The sequence below is a fragment of the Prionailurus bengalensis genome, chromosome C1, assembly GCF_016509475.1.
Source record: "Prionailurus bengalensis isolate Pbe53 chromosome C1, Fcat_Pben_1.1_paternal_pri, whole genome shotgun sequence".
In the NCBI taxonomy this organism is placed as follows: domain Eukaryota; kingdom Metazoa; phylum Chordata; class Mammalia; order Carnivora; family Felidae; genus Prionailurus; species Prionailurus bengalensis.
Window position 1 is genome coordinate 38,506,166 of NC_057345.1, and position 13,474 is coordinate 38,519,639.

Sequence of the window (13,474 nt, forward strand, 5' to 3'; positions counted from 1 at the left end):
TTAAGATTTAGCAACCTCAGAAGACACTGAAGCCAGTCCTAATATGCTGCTTATGGCTCCTTTAGTCTTGAAAACACACACACACACACACACACACATACACTGGCCTGCAGTAAATGAGGAAAGATGCTACGAGTACCCTGGCAGAGTATTGAAACGGGCCAAAAGGTGCGAAGAAGCGATCAATGCCAAAATGGATTTATCATGGAAATCTGAGAACTCATCAACTGATTGTATTACCTATGAGGGCCCTGAAAATGGTCTTCCCTAATGCAGTAAGAAATGTGCTGGTGAAAGGGACCCCAGCATCCCTAAGTGCTCAGTGTTGGCTATCCTCTGTTGGCTGAGGTAACAGTAGGGGACACTGCTATGAAACTGTTCCTAATATTAATGAGCATCACAGAATTCTGGAAGAACAGACCAGGTTAATACGTGACTATTCAAAGTGAAGGTAGATGTTTTTGCATAATGGACACCAAAGCCACAGTGGTGACTACATGGTCTTGACCCACTGGATTCTGTGGCAAAGAAGTGAGATGAATGGGCAGTCAGTAAGGGTTTTTCTTGACTTAGGCAAAAAAGATTGAGAGCACATGTGCAGAAGGCTGACGTGAACTGCCAGAAGGAAAAGTCATAATTTCTCACTCAGTTTCCGGGCTTCAGCCAGTTCTCAAATCCAGAGCTCACTGATGAAAGCTGAAGCCGGGTTCCCTTTAGGAAGGACCCGATATCACCACTGAAAGTGTTTACCCCAATCTTTGTCCAAAGGGACCTGTGGCCATTTTCCAGGGTACTGAATACCAGAGAGTGAGGAGTACTCAGCTCTTTTGAGGGCTCCTAAATACTGATCTGAACTGATGTGTTTCCAGGAAACCCCAAATACCAACGTGGCTTCTTAGAGTAGAGGCCTAGGGAAGCCAGGAATTAGTAGAGTTCTGATCCATTTCATGGTAAATGCAATGTGGTCATTTCCTAAGTACATGATTGAGATGGATATACTCAGAAGCCTGCAGAAATCTCACGTTCATTTCACGACCTGTGGAGCAAGAGTCATTATGGTGGGAAAGGGGAAGTTGATGCTCCTAAAATTGTATCCCACCCCAGCAAGGTAATAAACCTAAAGCAATGCTGCTTCTAGCGGAATGGTAGATCCTAGAAGATGTAGGAGTAGTAGTCCTCATCATATTCCAGTTTAAGTCACCATTCTGACTCCTGGAAAAAAAGAGATGATTGTGGAGGAAGATGGGTCACTGTAAACATAAGCAAATGATAGTCTAATAGTGGTTGTGCAGGATGCGGTGTTTACTAGAACAGGTCAAAACAGTCTCTGGCATTTGGTATGGGATACGGACCTGATAAATGTATTCTTTTCATCTCCACCGGAGAAAAGAATCAGAAGCAAGTACATTCACTTAGGACAGCAGTACATATTCAGTCTTGCCTCAGAGCTACATTAATGCTCTCATTCTCCATTACAGTATAGTTAGGAGGGAACCTGAGTGTTTAGACAGTCCATGGAAAGTCACATTAGTCCACTATATTTGTGACATCACAGTAAACAGACCCAAAGAGCAGAAAATGTCAAGCAGTATGAAAACCATGGTAATATACATATGCTGAAGTAGACTAGGTAGCCACAGTTGGTTAGTTGGTGTTGGGTGTTCAGGGAAAGGCTCTCTGAGGAGGAAACACATAAGCAGCAACCGGGGGAGGGAATAACTAGTGTAATAGTTGTAAATCCTAATGAATATGACATGTTTGAGAAACAGAAGGCCAATGTGGCTGGAGCACAGAAGACAAAGGGTGTGGGGGATAGTGAGAGTAGATGTTGAGAGGTGGTTAGGGGACCACATCATGTAGGGTCAGGGGTCCCAAGCTAAGATGTGAAAGTTGTAACTGATCCATTTGAATTTGTTCTTGATCTAAGCATAATGGGGGGAGGGGAGGGGGAATGAAAGGCTTTCAGGAAGGAAATGATAATGTCTCAAGTCTGTTCATGTTGCTATAACAAAATGCCATAAACTGGGTAACTGATAAACAACAGATTTATTTCTAACAGTTCTAGAGGCTGGGAAGTCCAAGATCAAGACGTTAGCAGATTCGAGGGCTGGTGAGAGCCTACTTCTCGGTTCGTAGATGGGCTTTCTGGTTGTGTGCTTACATGGTGGAAAGAGACGAGGCAGCTTTGTGGGTCTTTTGAGAGGGCACTAATCCCATTCATGAGGGCTCTACCCTCAGGACCTAAGCACCTGCCAAAAAGCCTCACCTCCTGACACCATCCCATTGGGCATTATTTTTCAACATATGAATGAGGGGGGGGGAACACTTTCAACCTGTGGCAGATGATATGATTTATGGTTTTTTTACAATACTTTTTTAAGAAGTAATCTTTACACCCAATATGAGGCTCAAACTCATGACCCTGAGATCAATACTCAGATACTCTACTGACTGAATCAGCCAGGCACCCTGATTTATGTTTTTTAACAAGAGCACTTTGGCTGTGTGTGGAGAATGGATTGCAGGGGTGCAGAAGTGTACACAGGATCCTTTGGAAGGTTTTGCATTCACACAGGCTGGAGATCTTGGCGCTTGCTCTAATGGCCATAATGGAGACTGAGAGATGTGGATGGACTTAGGGTGTCTTTTATAGGCTGTTACTATATTAAGTATCTTCATTAGGTATCAAAAGGGAAGCATCATGTATAACAACATTTTTGGTCTGGGCAACCAGATGGCAATGCCTTTTGGATGGATAAGAAAGATTGAAAGAGGAGGAAATTTGGGGCAGAGATAAAAAAATATGTGAAAATAAAAAATTCTAAGTTTGAAATGCTTGGTAATTGCCTCGTTATATAAATATGAATTTCTGGGATGATATTAGGCCAGAGATGAGGATCTGGAATTGTTGGTCCAATTCATGTTTTTCTTTTCTTTTCTTTTCTTTTTTTTTTAAGATGTCAAATGGTTTGTTTGTTTCTTTGTTTTCTTCCAAGATTTTATTTAAATTCAAGTTAGTTAACATACAGTGTAGTATTGGTTTCAGGAGTAGAACCTAGTGATTAACCACCTACATATAACACCCAGTGCTTATCACAAATGCCCTCCTTAAAGCCCATCATCCCCTTAGCCTATCTCCCCACCCACCTGCCCTCCAGCAACTCTCAGTTTGTTCTCTGTATTTAAAAGTCTCTTATGGTTTGCCTCCTTCTCTGTTTTTATCTTATTTTATTCTCATTCATGGGTTTTATTATCATTCACGAGGTTGAGGAACATCTAGACAGTTGGAGGTGGTGCTCTGGTGTCAGAGTGTTTGGACTTTGAAGCCAGACCGAAGTGAGTTTGAATCCTCTTTCTACCACTTATTAGTGATGCGGCCCTGGTTATGTCACTCTGTGTCTCCAACTCCTCTTTTATAACATGGGGACTGTAGTACCTTTCTCTTCCTCTTAGGGTTGCTGGGAGGATTAAGAGCATATGTGAATCTCCTGGCATTAGTAGTAATAGTGTTGGAAACACTGACACCATCATTCATCAGTGAAAGCTACTTGAATTACAGTCTTAGTGCCTAGGAGTAAACATGCCAATTTTATAGACCCAAATCTTTGGAATATGAACTCATGTTCCATACTATTAAAAACAATCTAGGTAAATGCTTATACTGGCCTGGGCTACGATGGGGCAGGGTGTAGAAATCTTGAGGTAGGTAGTACCACGTAGGAATGGTTCTGGGCAACTCATTCACACTTGCTTTCCAGTGGTTGGTAAAGCTGCAAAACATCGTCAGCGGATGAACACTGACGTGATATTCTGGAATGAAATGGATTTTGACGTCAGGGTTCAAATCTCCAGTCTGTCTTAGCCTTACCCTTAAGTGTGAACTTCAGCCATGTGGGAGGGCTGCAGCAACACGGACTTCGCATCTGGAACTTCACTGGCATGAGCAACCCACATTGGCTCCTTCGGGATCTGCATATTTAATAAATACGTCAAATGCCATCTTTGTCATTTTTACTTTAATGCAGCTCGTCAGGAGCTTAGCATTGAGGAGCCCTTGAATTTGAAGCTTACAGAGCAACTAAACTCCCTCCTGGGAGAATCCAGACTTGGAGACTGTCAGTGCGTAGAGATGATTAATTGTGTATCTGTCTTCCCCTCGCCAGAACAACGGAACACTCCATTGTTCACCCCATACTGTACTTCGATGAGCCACGTGTACCTCGCATACTATGCAGTGAAATCTGAGGAAACTACTCATCTAATAAACTCAGGGACCGGCCCATCTTCTATTAATTTCTTTTCATTAGCCATCCTCAGGAAAGCACTCAATGGCTGCCTGATGTGATTCCTGTCCACCTTATGGGAATGGTCAGTACTGCTGAACCGATGGCCTTGCTGGTAATCAAAGTGCCAACACATCCATGCTGTCATCTTATGACAGCACTTTGAGTAAGAAATGGCCGATAGCATTATCCCCATCAGATCCTGGAGCTTAGAGAGATGAAGTGACATGCCCAAGGTCACTTTGTTTCTCTGCAAAGCCAAATCATTAAAGGAAAGGGCTCTGGAATTAGGCATACCTGCATTCAAATCCCAGCTCTGTCAGTTACAACCATGTGACTGACCTTAGAGGCCCTGCTCAATGTCACCCTCATCCCCTTTCCCTCATTGCTGTGGGCAGGACTGCCTAACTCGTGACTGCCAGCACCTGTGTTGATGTGCCCCCCAGAGCCTGCTTAGCTCCCTCCCCGACAGCAGTTCAGAAGTGACCGGGAGAAGTGACAGGGCTCCTTGGGAACAGCTGTGACCAAGACTGATTGGAGTTTGTGAAAACAACCCAGCTCCCTCACCCCTCGTGTGGGATAATTCCGAGAGGAGAGTACACTGGCTTCTCAAGTTTCCCCAGCACAATTAGGCTCTGCTTCTACACAGTGGCAGCTTGCTTGGTAACAAACATGTCATTTGCTGTCCTGCCTTCCTCGTCTCATTTCCTCATTTTCTTCCTCTTAGCTTGAGACTCTTTTTAATTTTGTTTAATGTTTACTCATTTTTGAAAGACAGGGAGAGACAGAGTGTGAGCAGGGGAGGCACAGAGAGAGGGAGACACAGAATCCGAAGCAGGTTCCAGGCTCTGAGCTGTCAGCACAGAGCCCGACGTGGGGCTCGAACTCATGGACTGTGAAATCATGACCTGAGCTGAAGTCGGCTGCTTAACTGACCAAGTCACCCAGGCGACCCAAGATCTCATTTTAAATAAATCCATTGCATTGAAACCATATTTTTTTGGGTTCTGCTTCTGGGGAACCTGAACCAAGACTGTAACCTTTGACAAATCACTGAACTCCTCTGGAATCCTCAGTTTCCTCATCTGTAAAAAGAGTCTATATACTACTCACTCCCCTCACAGGCTTGTAGGGAAGTTTAAAGGACATATTGCATATTAAGGGTTTTGTACAGTTCTGTTCAAAATTTATAACAAAATATTGGGACCAAAATGTCCAACAAGAAGGGAATGAGCAAATAAATTAGATTCTAATGGTAGAATATTACATAATCAGTAAAAATTAATGTTTTCAAAGCATATTGAAAACATGAGAGCTGTATAAGAAAATTATACATTACACAAACCAGCTGAAAAGCTCAGTGGGGGGGGAAATATCTAAAACTATACATATATATATACATATATATATATGTATATATATAATATATATATAATTATCTCAGTTTTGTTTAAAATGTATTAAAAATACATTAAAAGTTATTTATCTCTTGGTGGTGGTGTTATTTCCTTACCCTTTTTCCTTCTTTTTGGATTTCAGTACCTTATTTTTTTTTAAGTGTATTTATTTGGAGAAAGAGTGTGTGCACGAAAGCAGGGGAGGGGCAGAGGGAGAGGGAGAGTCCTATGCAGGCTCCACGCTCAGCACAGAGCCAGGCGTGATCTTACAACCATGAGATCATGACCTGAGCCAAAACCAAGTCTGACACTTAACTGACTGAGCCACGCAGGTGCCTCTCAAATTTCAAAATTTTCTAAGTGAACAATATTATCAGGAAAAAGAAAATGTTAATCATAGAAATTGATGTTAACCTCAAGATTTCAACTATAATAAGAAATAAAGATGGTTGAAACCAAAATATGTATAAAATCTCAAACACTTTGCTTTTGTTTTCCCTTTTCCTGGTCAAATGCACTAGTTATTAAAAGGCAATTATTCAGCTTTTATGAAATATCAACACGGACCGTTAGTAAGGGTAAGGTTTTGCAAAGGCCTGAGGAGTGTTTAAAACTCAAGTCCTTTGGGGCGCCTGGGTGGCGCAGTCGGTTAAGCGTCCGACTTCAGCCAGGTCACGATCTCGCAGTCCGGGAGTTCGAGCCCCGCGTCAGGCTCTGGGCTGATGGCTCAGAGCCTGGAGCCTGTTTCCGATTCTGTGTCTCCCTCTCTCTCTGCCCCTCCCCCATTCATGCTCTGTCTCTCTCTGTCCCAAAAATAAAGAAACGTTGAAAAAAAAAATTTAAAACTCAAGTCCTTTGAGTCAAAGCCTAGACTACTGGGTCTTCCTGGGCCCTCTCCATGTTGGTCCTGCTCTGAGACTATTTTTTCTCTCAATTTCAGTTCAGGTGTTCTCCTGGCTTCCGTTTGTGCTGTCGAGTCCAAGCTGAAGTACCAGTTTGGGGCAACTCCATCAATAAACCAGCATCAATGACTTGTTTGGCCCCACTTGCTTGAGCCAGCTCTACAGTGATTTCTTCTGAGGACTTCTTGCCTTACCTGCCCCTGCCCCATGTTGAATACCCTTGCACATCAAACTCCATCTGCACACCCAACCTTCCACAACCTCCATTTTTCCCCCACATCTGTAGGCAGAAATTTTTATTACAAAGGAGAAAACTGATCCACCACCCATACATCCATCCAACCATCCACCTATCCTTCCATCTTTGCACTCAGCAAATATCACTGGGTGTGCAACTCTGTGCAGGCACTGTGCCAGATCCTTGGGAGGCCGAGTTAACTTGGCCACTGTTCCTACCAAACTTCCCAGCCACGAGATAGCAAAGACAAGGCACTCATGCCTCACTTGGCTCTCCTGTGCCCGTGTGGAGCAGATGCTTGTACTGCCTGTCTCCCATCTCCTCAGCCCATCTGATTTCAGTGCAGCCTTAGTGGACAGTTCTGTGTATTTGGCCAGCATCTTTTTTTAAAGCTTATTTACTTTTGAGAGAGAGAGAGACACAGAGACAGAGTGTGAGTGGGAGAGGGGCAGAGAGAGAGGGAGACACAGAATCTGAAGCAGCTCCAGGCTGTAAGCTGTCAGCACAGAGCCCGACACGGAATTCAAACTCATGAGCCATGAGATCATGACCTGAGCTGAAATTGGACGCTTAGCCCACTGAGCCACTCAGGTGCCCCAAGGGGGGGGGGGGGTCATTTTACACTATTTCTAAGACCCCTAGAGGGATTGAGTCCCCTTTCCCTTCAGTGGTAATTAGCTTATTAGGACACCTTTTACTGCATTTTCTCCCTTTTCTGTCTCAGTTTTGCCTTTTCCTTACTTCTGCTTCCAGGTATCACCTGGAAAGTACACTGCTTGCTCTCAGTTGCTTGTCCTAGTCTCTGCTTTTGGAAGAACCCAAAACTAAGGTACATGGTACCTTTTACAATGGTAGACATTATGAATGAATAAATGAATGAATGAATGATGATATTATAATGAGAGGGGAGGAGGACACTGCTGGAGGTGAACAAATGACCACCAGCTATTGATAAAGAAAGACCCTGTTACCCCACCATCCATTTACAATGACAGACCATACCTTCCAAGTATATGTACCAGGGTGGTCGCTTGACTGACCACCTTAGAAATACTGAGCACACGAGTAATGTGAATGTGGCAAATAATAATAGCTATCCTTGAAGCCACACTTCCATTTGTTCACATCGTGTTATTTATTCTTCACAAATCTGTGACCCAGGCATTAATTAATCCTATTTTGTAGGTAAAGAGACCGAAGTTCACAGAGGTGGCTCAAGGTCACATGGTGGCAGAGCTGATCTCAGCCGGATCTGTAAGACACCAGAGCCACACTCTTGTGCCCACCTCTTCACACAGGTCTATTACAACACCCAGGCAGGGTCCCAATACTCCAGTTGCTTGGCAAGCAATTTATAATGCACATCCTTGAAATCAGGGTGTGCCTTCTCACGGGGTCTAGGGCCGCCATAGCAGGTCTGTGCAGTGAAGTGTAGTAAATAATGCACAAGTCTGTTACTCACTGTTAACCAAGACTTAAGATAAAGCATTGCTTTATTTATTCTGTCAGGCAGCTCAAGCGTGCTCCATGGTGTCTATTACACGGTGATGTTAATTAGGTCCGCAGCACTGCACCTTCTGTATGCAAGGTTTGCCGTGTCACCCGCTGGTCTCATCTCTCCAGAGGTGTCTGGTTCAGCATCAGGTCTGAGGGCAGAGAGAATCTTTGGGAAGCCGGCATCACCACCATGCTGCTGAGCCAAGTATGAAAATTTACTACCTAGACATCCTGCCTATAGCATTAGTATCTAGCAACTTGATGTGTTTCCAAGGTCACTATGAGACCATCTTTCAGGGTAGGAGATTGGATTAGGAGGAGGAGTTCCTAGAATCCCCAAATGGCAAAACTCCTCAGTGATCGTCTACTTCAACAGGCTCATTTTATAGATGGGCAAACAGGCTTAGAGAGGGAGAGTGACTTTTCTAAAGGTGTGTAAATGCTAGGGGACTGGAATTAGATATTTTTTTGCTTCCATTTCTGGCTCTATCTAATGCATCATTTCAAAGTCCCTTGCCCTCCTCCCCTCCTATTGTATGTAGAATGGCTGTATACAGAGGATGTTCACTACAGCCATTTCCCCTGAAGTTCCTGAATGTAATCCTGTGGATCAGGAAGAGCAATCAGTCCTTTTTTTTTTTTTTTAATGTAGGCTTCATGCCCATTGCGGAGCCCAACGTGGGGCTTGAACTCAAGACCTGAGCTCAAGACCTGGGCTGAGATCAAGAGTCAAATGCTTAACTGACTGAGCCACCCAGGCTCCCCAGAAATCATTCTTTCATTCCATTCCACAGATAAGATTGAGGCTCAGAGGGCAAAGATGACGGCTGCTAACTCAGGCTTGAATCCAGGTTTCTGGGTTTCTAACAAACCACTTGGCCTGCCTAAGGGTGAATGAATGAATGAATGGACAAAAGAATGAAAGAATAAATGTTAAACTTTACTAAAGAATGAATTTAGGCATGCGTGATGAACGAGGCTTCATGCAGGAAAGTCCCCATCCTGCGTATTTGCATTTCAACAAAGTCAGAGTCTCCAGCCTCCTGGAGCTGCTCTATGGGCCAGAGCAATGAAGTATTTATTTCACAGCTGTGTACCTCCATTCGGACCACCACTCAGTATTCAGCTCTGCTTAGAGCAGACCCTCAGTGAGTGCTTCTAAAATGGAACAGAAACGAGCGTGCTGGAGCCACAGCATTCAGCAGTCTGGGAGAAATTTGGAGAGGTGCCGGGAGGGGGGAGTTAAGGGAGCAGCCTCTTCCTTCCTAACACCACACCACACCAGTGTTGTTTTGTTTTGTTTACCTTTAATCAAGGCTGGCCTGAAGAAGGAGAAAGAGAGAAACAGGAACACCAAGGCTGAGATACAGGGAAGAGATCTAAACATGAGCTCACCCCCCTGACGGGGTCAGGCAAAGGGATCTTGGCAAGCTTCCCACCCCAGGGACTGGCCTGGCTGGGATCCACATCAGCCTTCCCTGAGACTGGGAAGGAAAGGTGGCCTTGACATCCTGCTGGGCACAGTCCCAGGGAGGCTGGGCATAGGCGGTGACCCATTAATATGAATGAAATGTTGAGAGATTAGATAGAATTTCAAACAGAAACTTAACCTAGGACCTCTGAGTAGGAGTTGATGTAAAAATGTGCTTAGAATCTGCAATGATATGTCACTTATATTCAGTAAAGCACGCATAAACATTCACAACTGAAAAACCATGCATTTTCATACCCAAACATTAAAAAGTTATAAAAGCCTTACACACAATGTAAATATATAAGTTCTCTCTCTCTCTCTCTCTCTCTCGCAAATCCTACATAATTGATTTCTCTCTTTCATCTCTCCCAGCCTCTCCCCATCCCTCTTTCTTTTTCTCTTTCTCATGGATGCCCTTAGCCTTAAAGTCCGACAGTTTCCTGTATGGGCCTGTAAGCTAGGTTTGTTCCACTCTGCCCAGAGGTGTCAGGGCTTGCCCTTATTTACGAACTTCTAGAGGAAGGGAGAAGGGGTGGGCATCAGCCTTACAGAAATGTTCTGCTCAGAGAAGCCACCCCCAGCTTCATTCCCAGCAGCAGCAGCAGCAGCATACTACAAACTCTCAGGGAAGGGTTACTCTCTGCCTGGCCTTGTGCTCGGCCTTGGGACCTGAGCAATGAGTGAGACCCCAAGAACAATGCAAAGTTGAGCTGGGAAGATAGAGATGATACACAAGAAAAGTGAAATACAAAGCTATTACTAAGTGCCAGATGAGATGTTTAGACAATAGTTCTCTAGCAGCTCAGAGGAAGAGTTATCTATGAGGGTTGGAAGATCAGGGAAGACTTCCTGGAGGAGGAGTCTTGAAGGACAGGTAGGCATCAGGGCTGCAGAGGAATGGGAAACGACTGGCAAACATAATATGTTTGGTATATTTTGTTGGATGAATGAATGGCAGGATGACCCAGGTCAAAGGCAAGGCATAGACCAAGAGGGAAACTTTATAAGATGTTAGTTCTTAGAAGGGGAGAAAATAGTAGGAAATATTTTTTCACAATACTGTACTTTCCCATTCTTCCTGTCCGGATCCTCACAATACCCAGGGGTAGGTTGATTGAGGACTATGCTCCCATATCAAAGAATATGAAACTGAAACCAGTCGAAGCTCCGGGATAACTCAAGACAGGGCAAGACGTTTATGTAAAGTCACACGGCCAGACAGTATCAGAGCTGGGAGCAGAACTGGTTTCCTAATGGCTGTGTCTTTAAAGCCTTCTGACTTTACAGTTTGATTTCTGGGGGTGGGGAGTGGGTTGGGGTGGAGGGAGAGGAAGTCTTTGGGATATTTAGAAGGACAAATGCTTGTCGCTGGTGACCAGTCCCTACTTTTTAATGCAGGAATAGGGTCAGGGGTGTGCTAAGAGAGGGGCTAGGCCTCCTCTCTACTACCCCAGGCCGACATCTCTCCTGCCATTACATGTCCAAGGGTAGCTCTCTCTCTGCCTGTTAAGACATTTCGGCAGTTGTTCAAACGAAGAGACTCCGGCCTGGAGGACACGCAGGGACATCCAGCTACGGAGGAGAATGCTAGGGCAGGGCTCAGAGGAATAGGCAAAAGGAGGCCACGACGGGAACAAACACGAGCCAGTGAGCTCCCGGAGGCTTTTTATAAACCAACGCTTTACGTAATTAAATATCCATTGTCTTGTCAGTCTTGGGACAGCACACAAAAAGGTGGAGGGAAAATGGAAAGAACAGAAGCCCCGGAGGCTGGTGACATCCAGGCACTGCCACTTCGGCCAGATTCCTTCACCTCCTGAGCTTCTCCTGGGAGTTGTTGTGAGACCGTGGAAGACAAAGCAACCGTGCAGGGCCTGGGACTGAGCGGGTGCTCGGTAAGGGCAGAGCAGCGGCAGCAGAAACAGTAGCCCTCGCCGTAGATCGGCCGCGGCAGTACTTGCAGTGGTGGTGGGGGTAGTAGTCACAGTCGTCATCACAGTAGTAGTTATCGTAGTAGTAGTAGGTGAACAAGAATAGTAGTAGCAGTAGTAGGAGCAGCAGCACCAATAGTAGCAGGAGCAGCAGCAGCAGCGGTGGTGGTGGTGGTGGTGGTAGTAGTGGTAGTAGTAGTAGTACTAGTGGTAGTAGCAGTAGTAGTAGTAGATGGTGGTAGTAGCAGCAGCAGCAGCAGCAGTAGCGGTGTGGTGGTGGTGGTGGTGGTGGTAGTGTTGGTGGTAGTAGTAGATGATGGTAGTAGTAGATGGTTGTAGCAGCAGCAGTAGTGGTGGTAGTAGCAGCAGTAGTGGTGTGGTGGTGGTGGTGGTAGTAGATGGTGGTAGTAGTAGTAGCAGTAGTAGTAGATGGTGTTAGTAGTAGTAGCAGCAGTAGTGGTGGTGGTAGTAGTAGTTGTAGCAGCAGTAGTACTAGTGGTAGTAGCAGTAGTAGTAGTAGATGGTGTTAGTAGTAGTAGCAGCAGCAGCAGTAGTGGTGGTGGTAGTAGTAGTTGTAGCAGTAGTAGTACTAGTGGTAGTAGCAGTAGTAGTAGTAGATGGTGGCAGTAGCAGCAGCAGCAGCAGCAGTGTGGTGCTGGTGGTGGTAGTGGTGGTGGTAGTAGTAGCAGCAGTAGTAGTGGATGGTGGTAGTAGTAGATGGTGGTAGTAGCAGCAGTAGTGGTGGTGGTGGTTGTAGCAGTAGTAGTAGATGGTGTTAGTAGTAGTAGCAGCAGCAGCAGTAGTGGTGGTGGTAGTAATAGTTGTAGCAGCAGTAGTACTAGTGGTAGTAGCAGTAGTAGTAGTAGATGGTGGTAGCAGCAGCAGCAGCAGCAGCAGCAGTAGCGGTGTGGTGGTGGTGGTGGTAGTGTTGGTGGTAGTAGTAGATGATGGTAGTAGTAGATGGTTGTAGCAGCAGCAGTAGTGGTGGTAGTAGCAGCAGTAGTGGTGTGGTGGTGGTGGTGGTAGTGGTGGTGGTAGTAGTAGTAGCAGTAGTAGTAGATGGTGGTAGTAGTAGTAGCAGCAGCAGTAGTGGTGGTGGTAGTAGTAGTTGTAGCAGCAGTAGTACTAGTGGTAGTAGCAGTAGTAGTAGTAGATGGTGGTAGTAGCAGCAGCAGCAGCAGCAGTGTGGTGCTGGTGGTGGTAGTGGTGGTGGTAGTAGTAGCAGCAGTAGTAGTGGATGGTGGTAGTAGTAGATGGTGGTAGTAGCAGCAGTAGTGGTGGTGGTGGTTGTAGCAGTAGTAGTAGATGGTGTTAGTAGTAGTAGCAGCAGCAGCAGTAGTGGTGGTGGTAGTAGTAGTTGTAGCAGCAGTAGTACTAGTGGTAGTAGCAGTAGTAGTAGTAGATGGTGGTAGTAGCAGCAGCAGCAGCAGCAGTAGCGGTGTGGTGGTGGTGGTGGTGGTGGTAGTGTTGGTGGTAGTAGTAGATGATGGTAGTAGTAGATGGTTGTAGCAGCAGCAGTAGTGGTGGTAGTAGCAGCAGTAGTGGTGTGGTGGTGGTGGTGGTAGTAGATGGTGGTAGTAGTAGTAGCAGTAGTAGTAGATGGTGGTAGTAGTAGTAGCAGCAGTAGTGGTGGTGGTAGTAGTAGTTGTAGCAGCAGTAGTACTAGTGGTAGTAGCAGTAGTAGTAGTAGATGGTGGTAGTAGCAGCAGCAGCAGCAGCAGCAGCAGTAGCAGTGTGGTGGTGGTGGTGGTA

At 45.4% G+C, this 13,474-nt stretch overlaps 1 protein-coding gene across 1 annotated transcript in view; it reads right to left on the reverse strand.

The window, feature by feature from the left end:
* Positions 1-8,312: 8,312 nt before the first annotated feature.
* AGBL4 (AGBL carboxypeptidase 4) overlaps positions 8,313-13,474 on the reverse strand; it is a 1,479,620-nt gene continuing 1,474,458 nt past the window's right edge. The window contains exon 13 of the mRNA XM_043574931.1: positions 8,313-8,466. Coding sequence (XP_043430866.1) covers positions 8,358-8,466 — 109 coding nt within the window. The 3' untranslated portion in view covers positions 8,313-8,357. The remainder of the gene's footprint in view (positions 8,467-13,474) is intronic.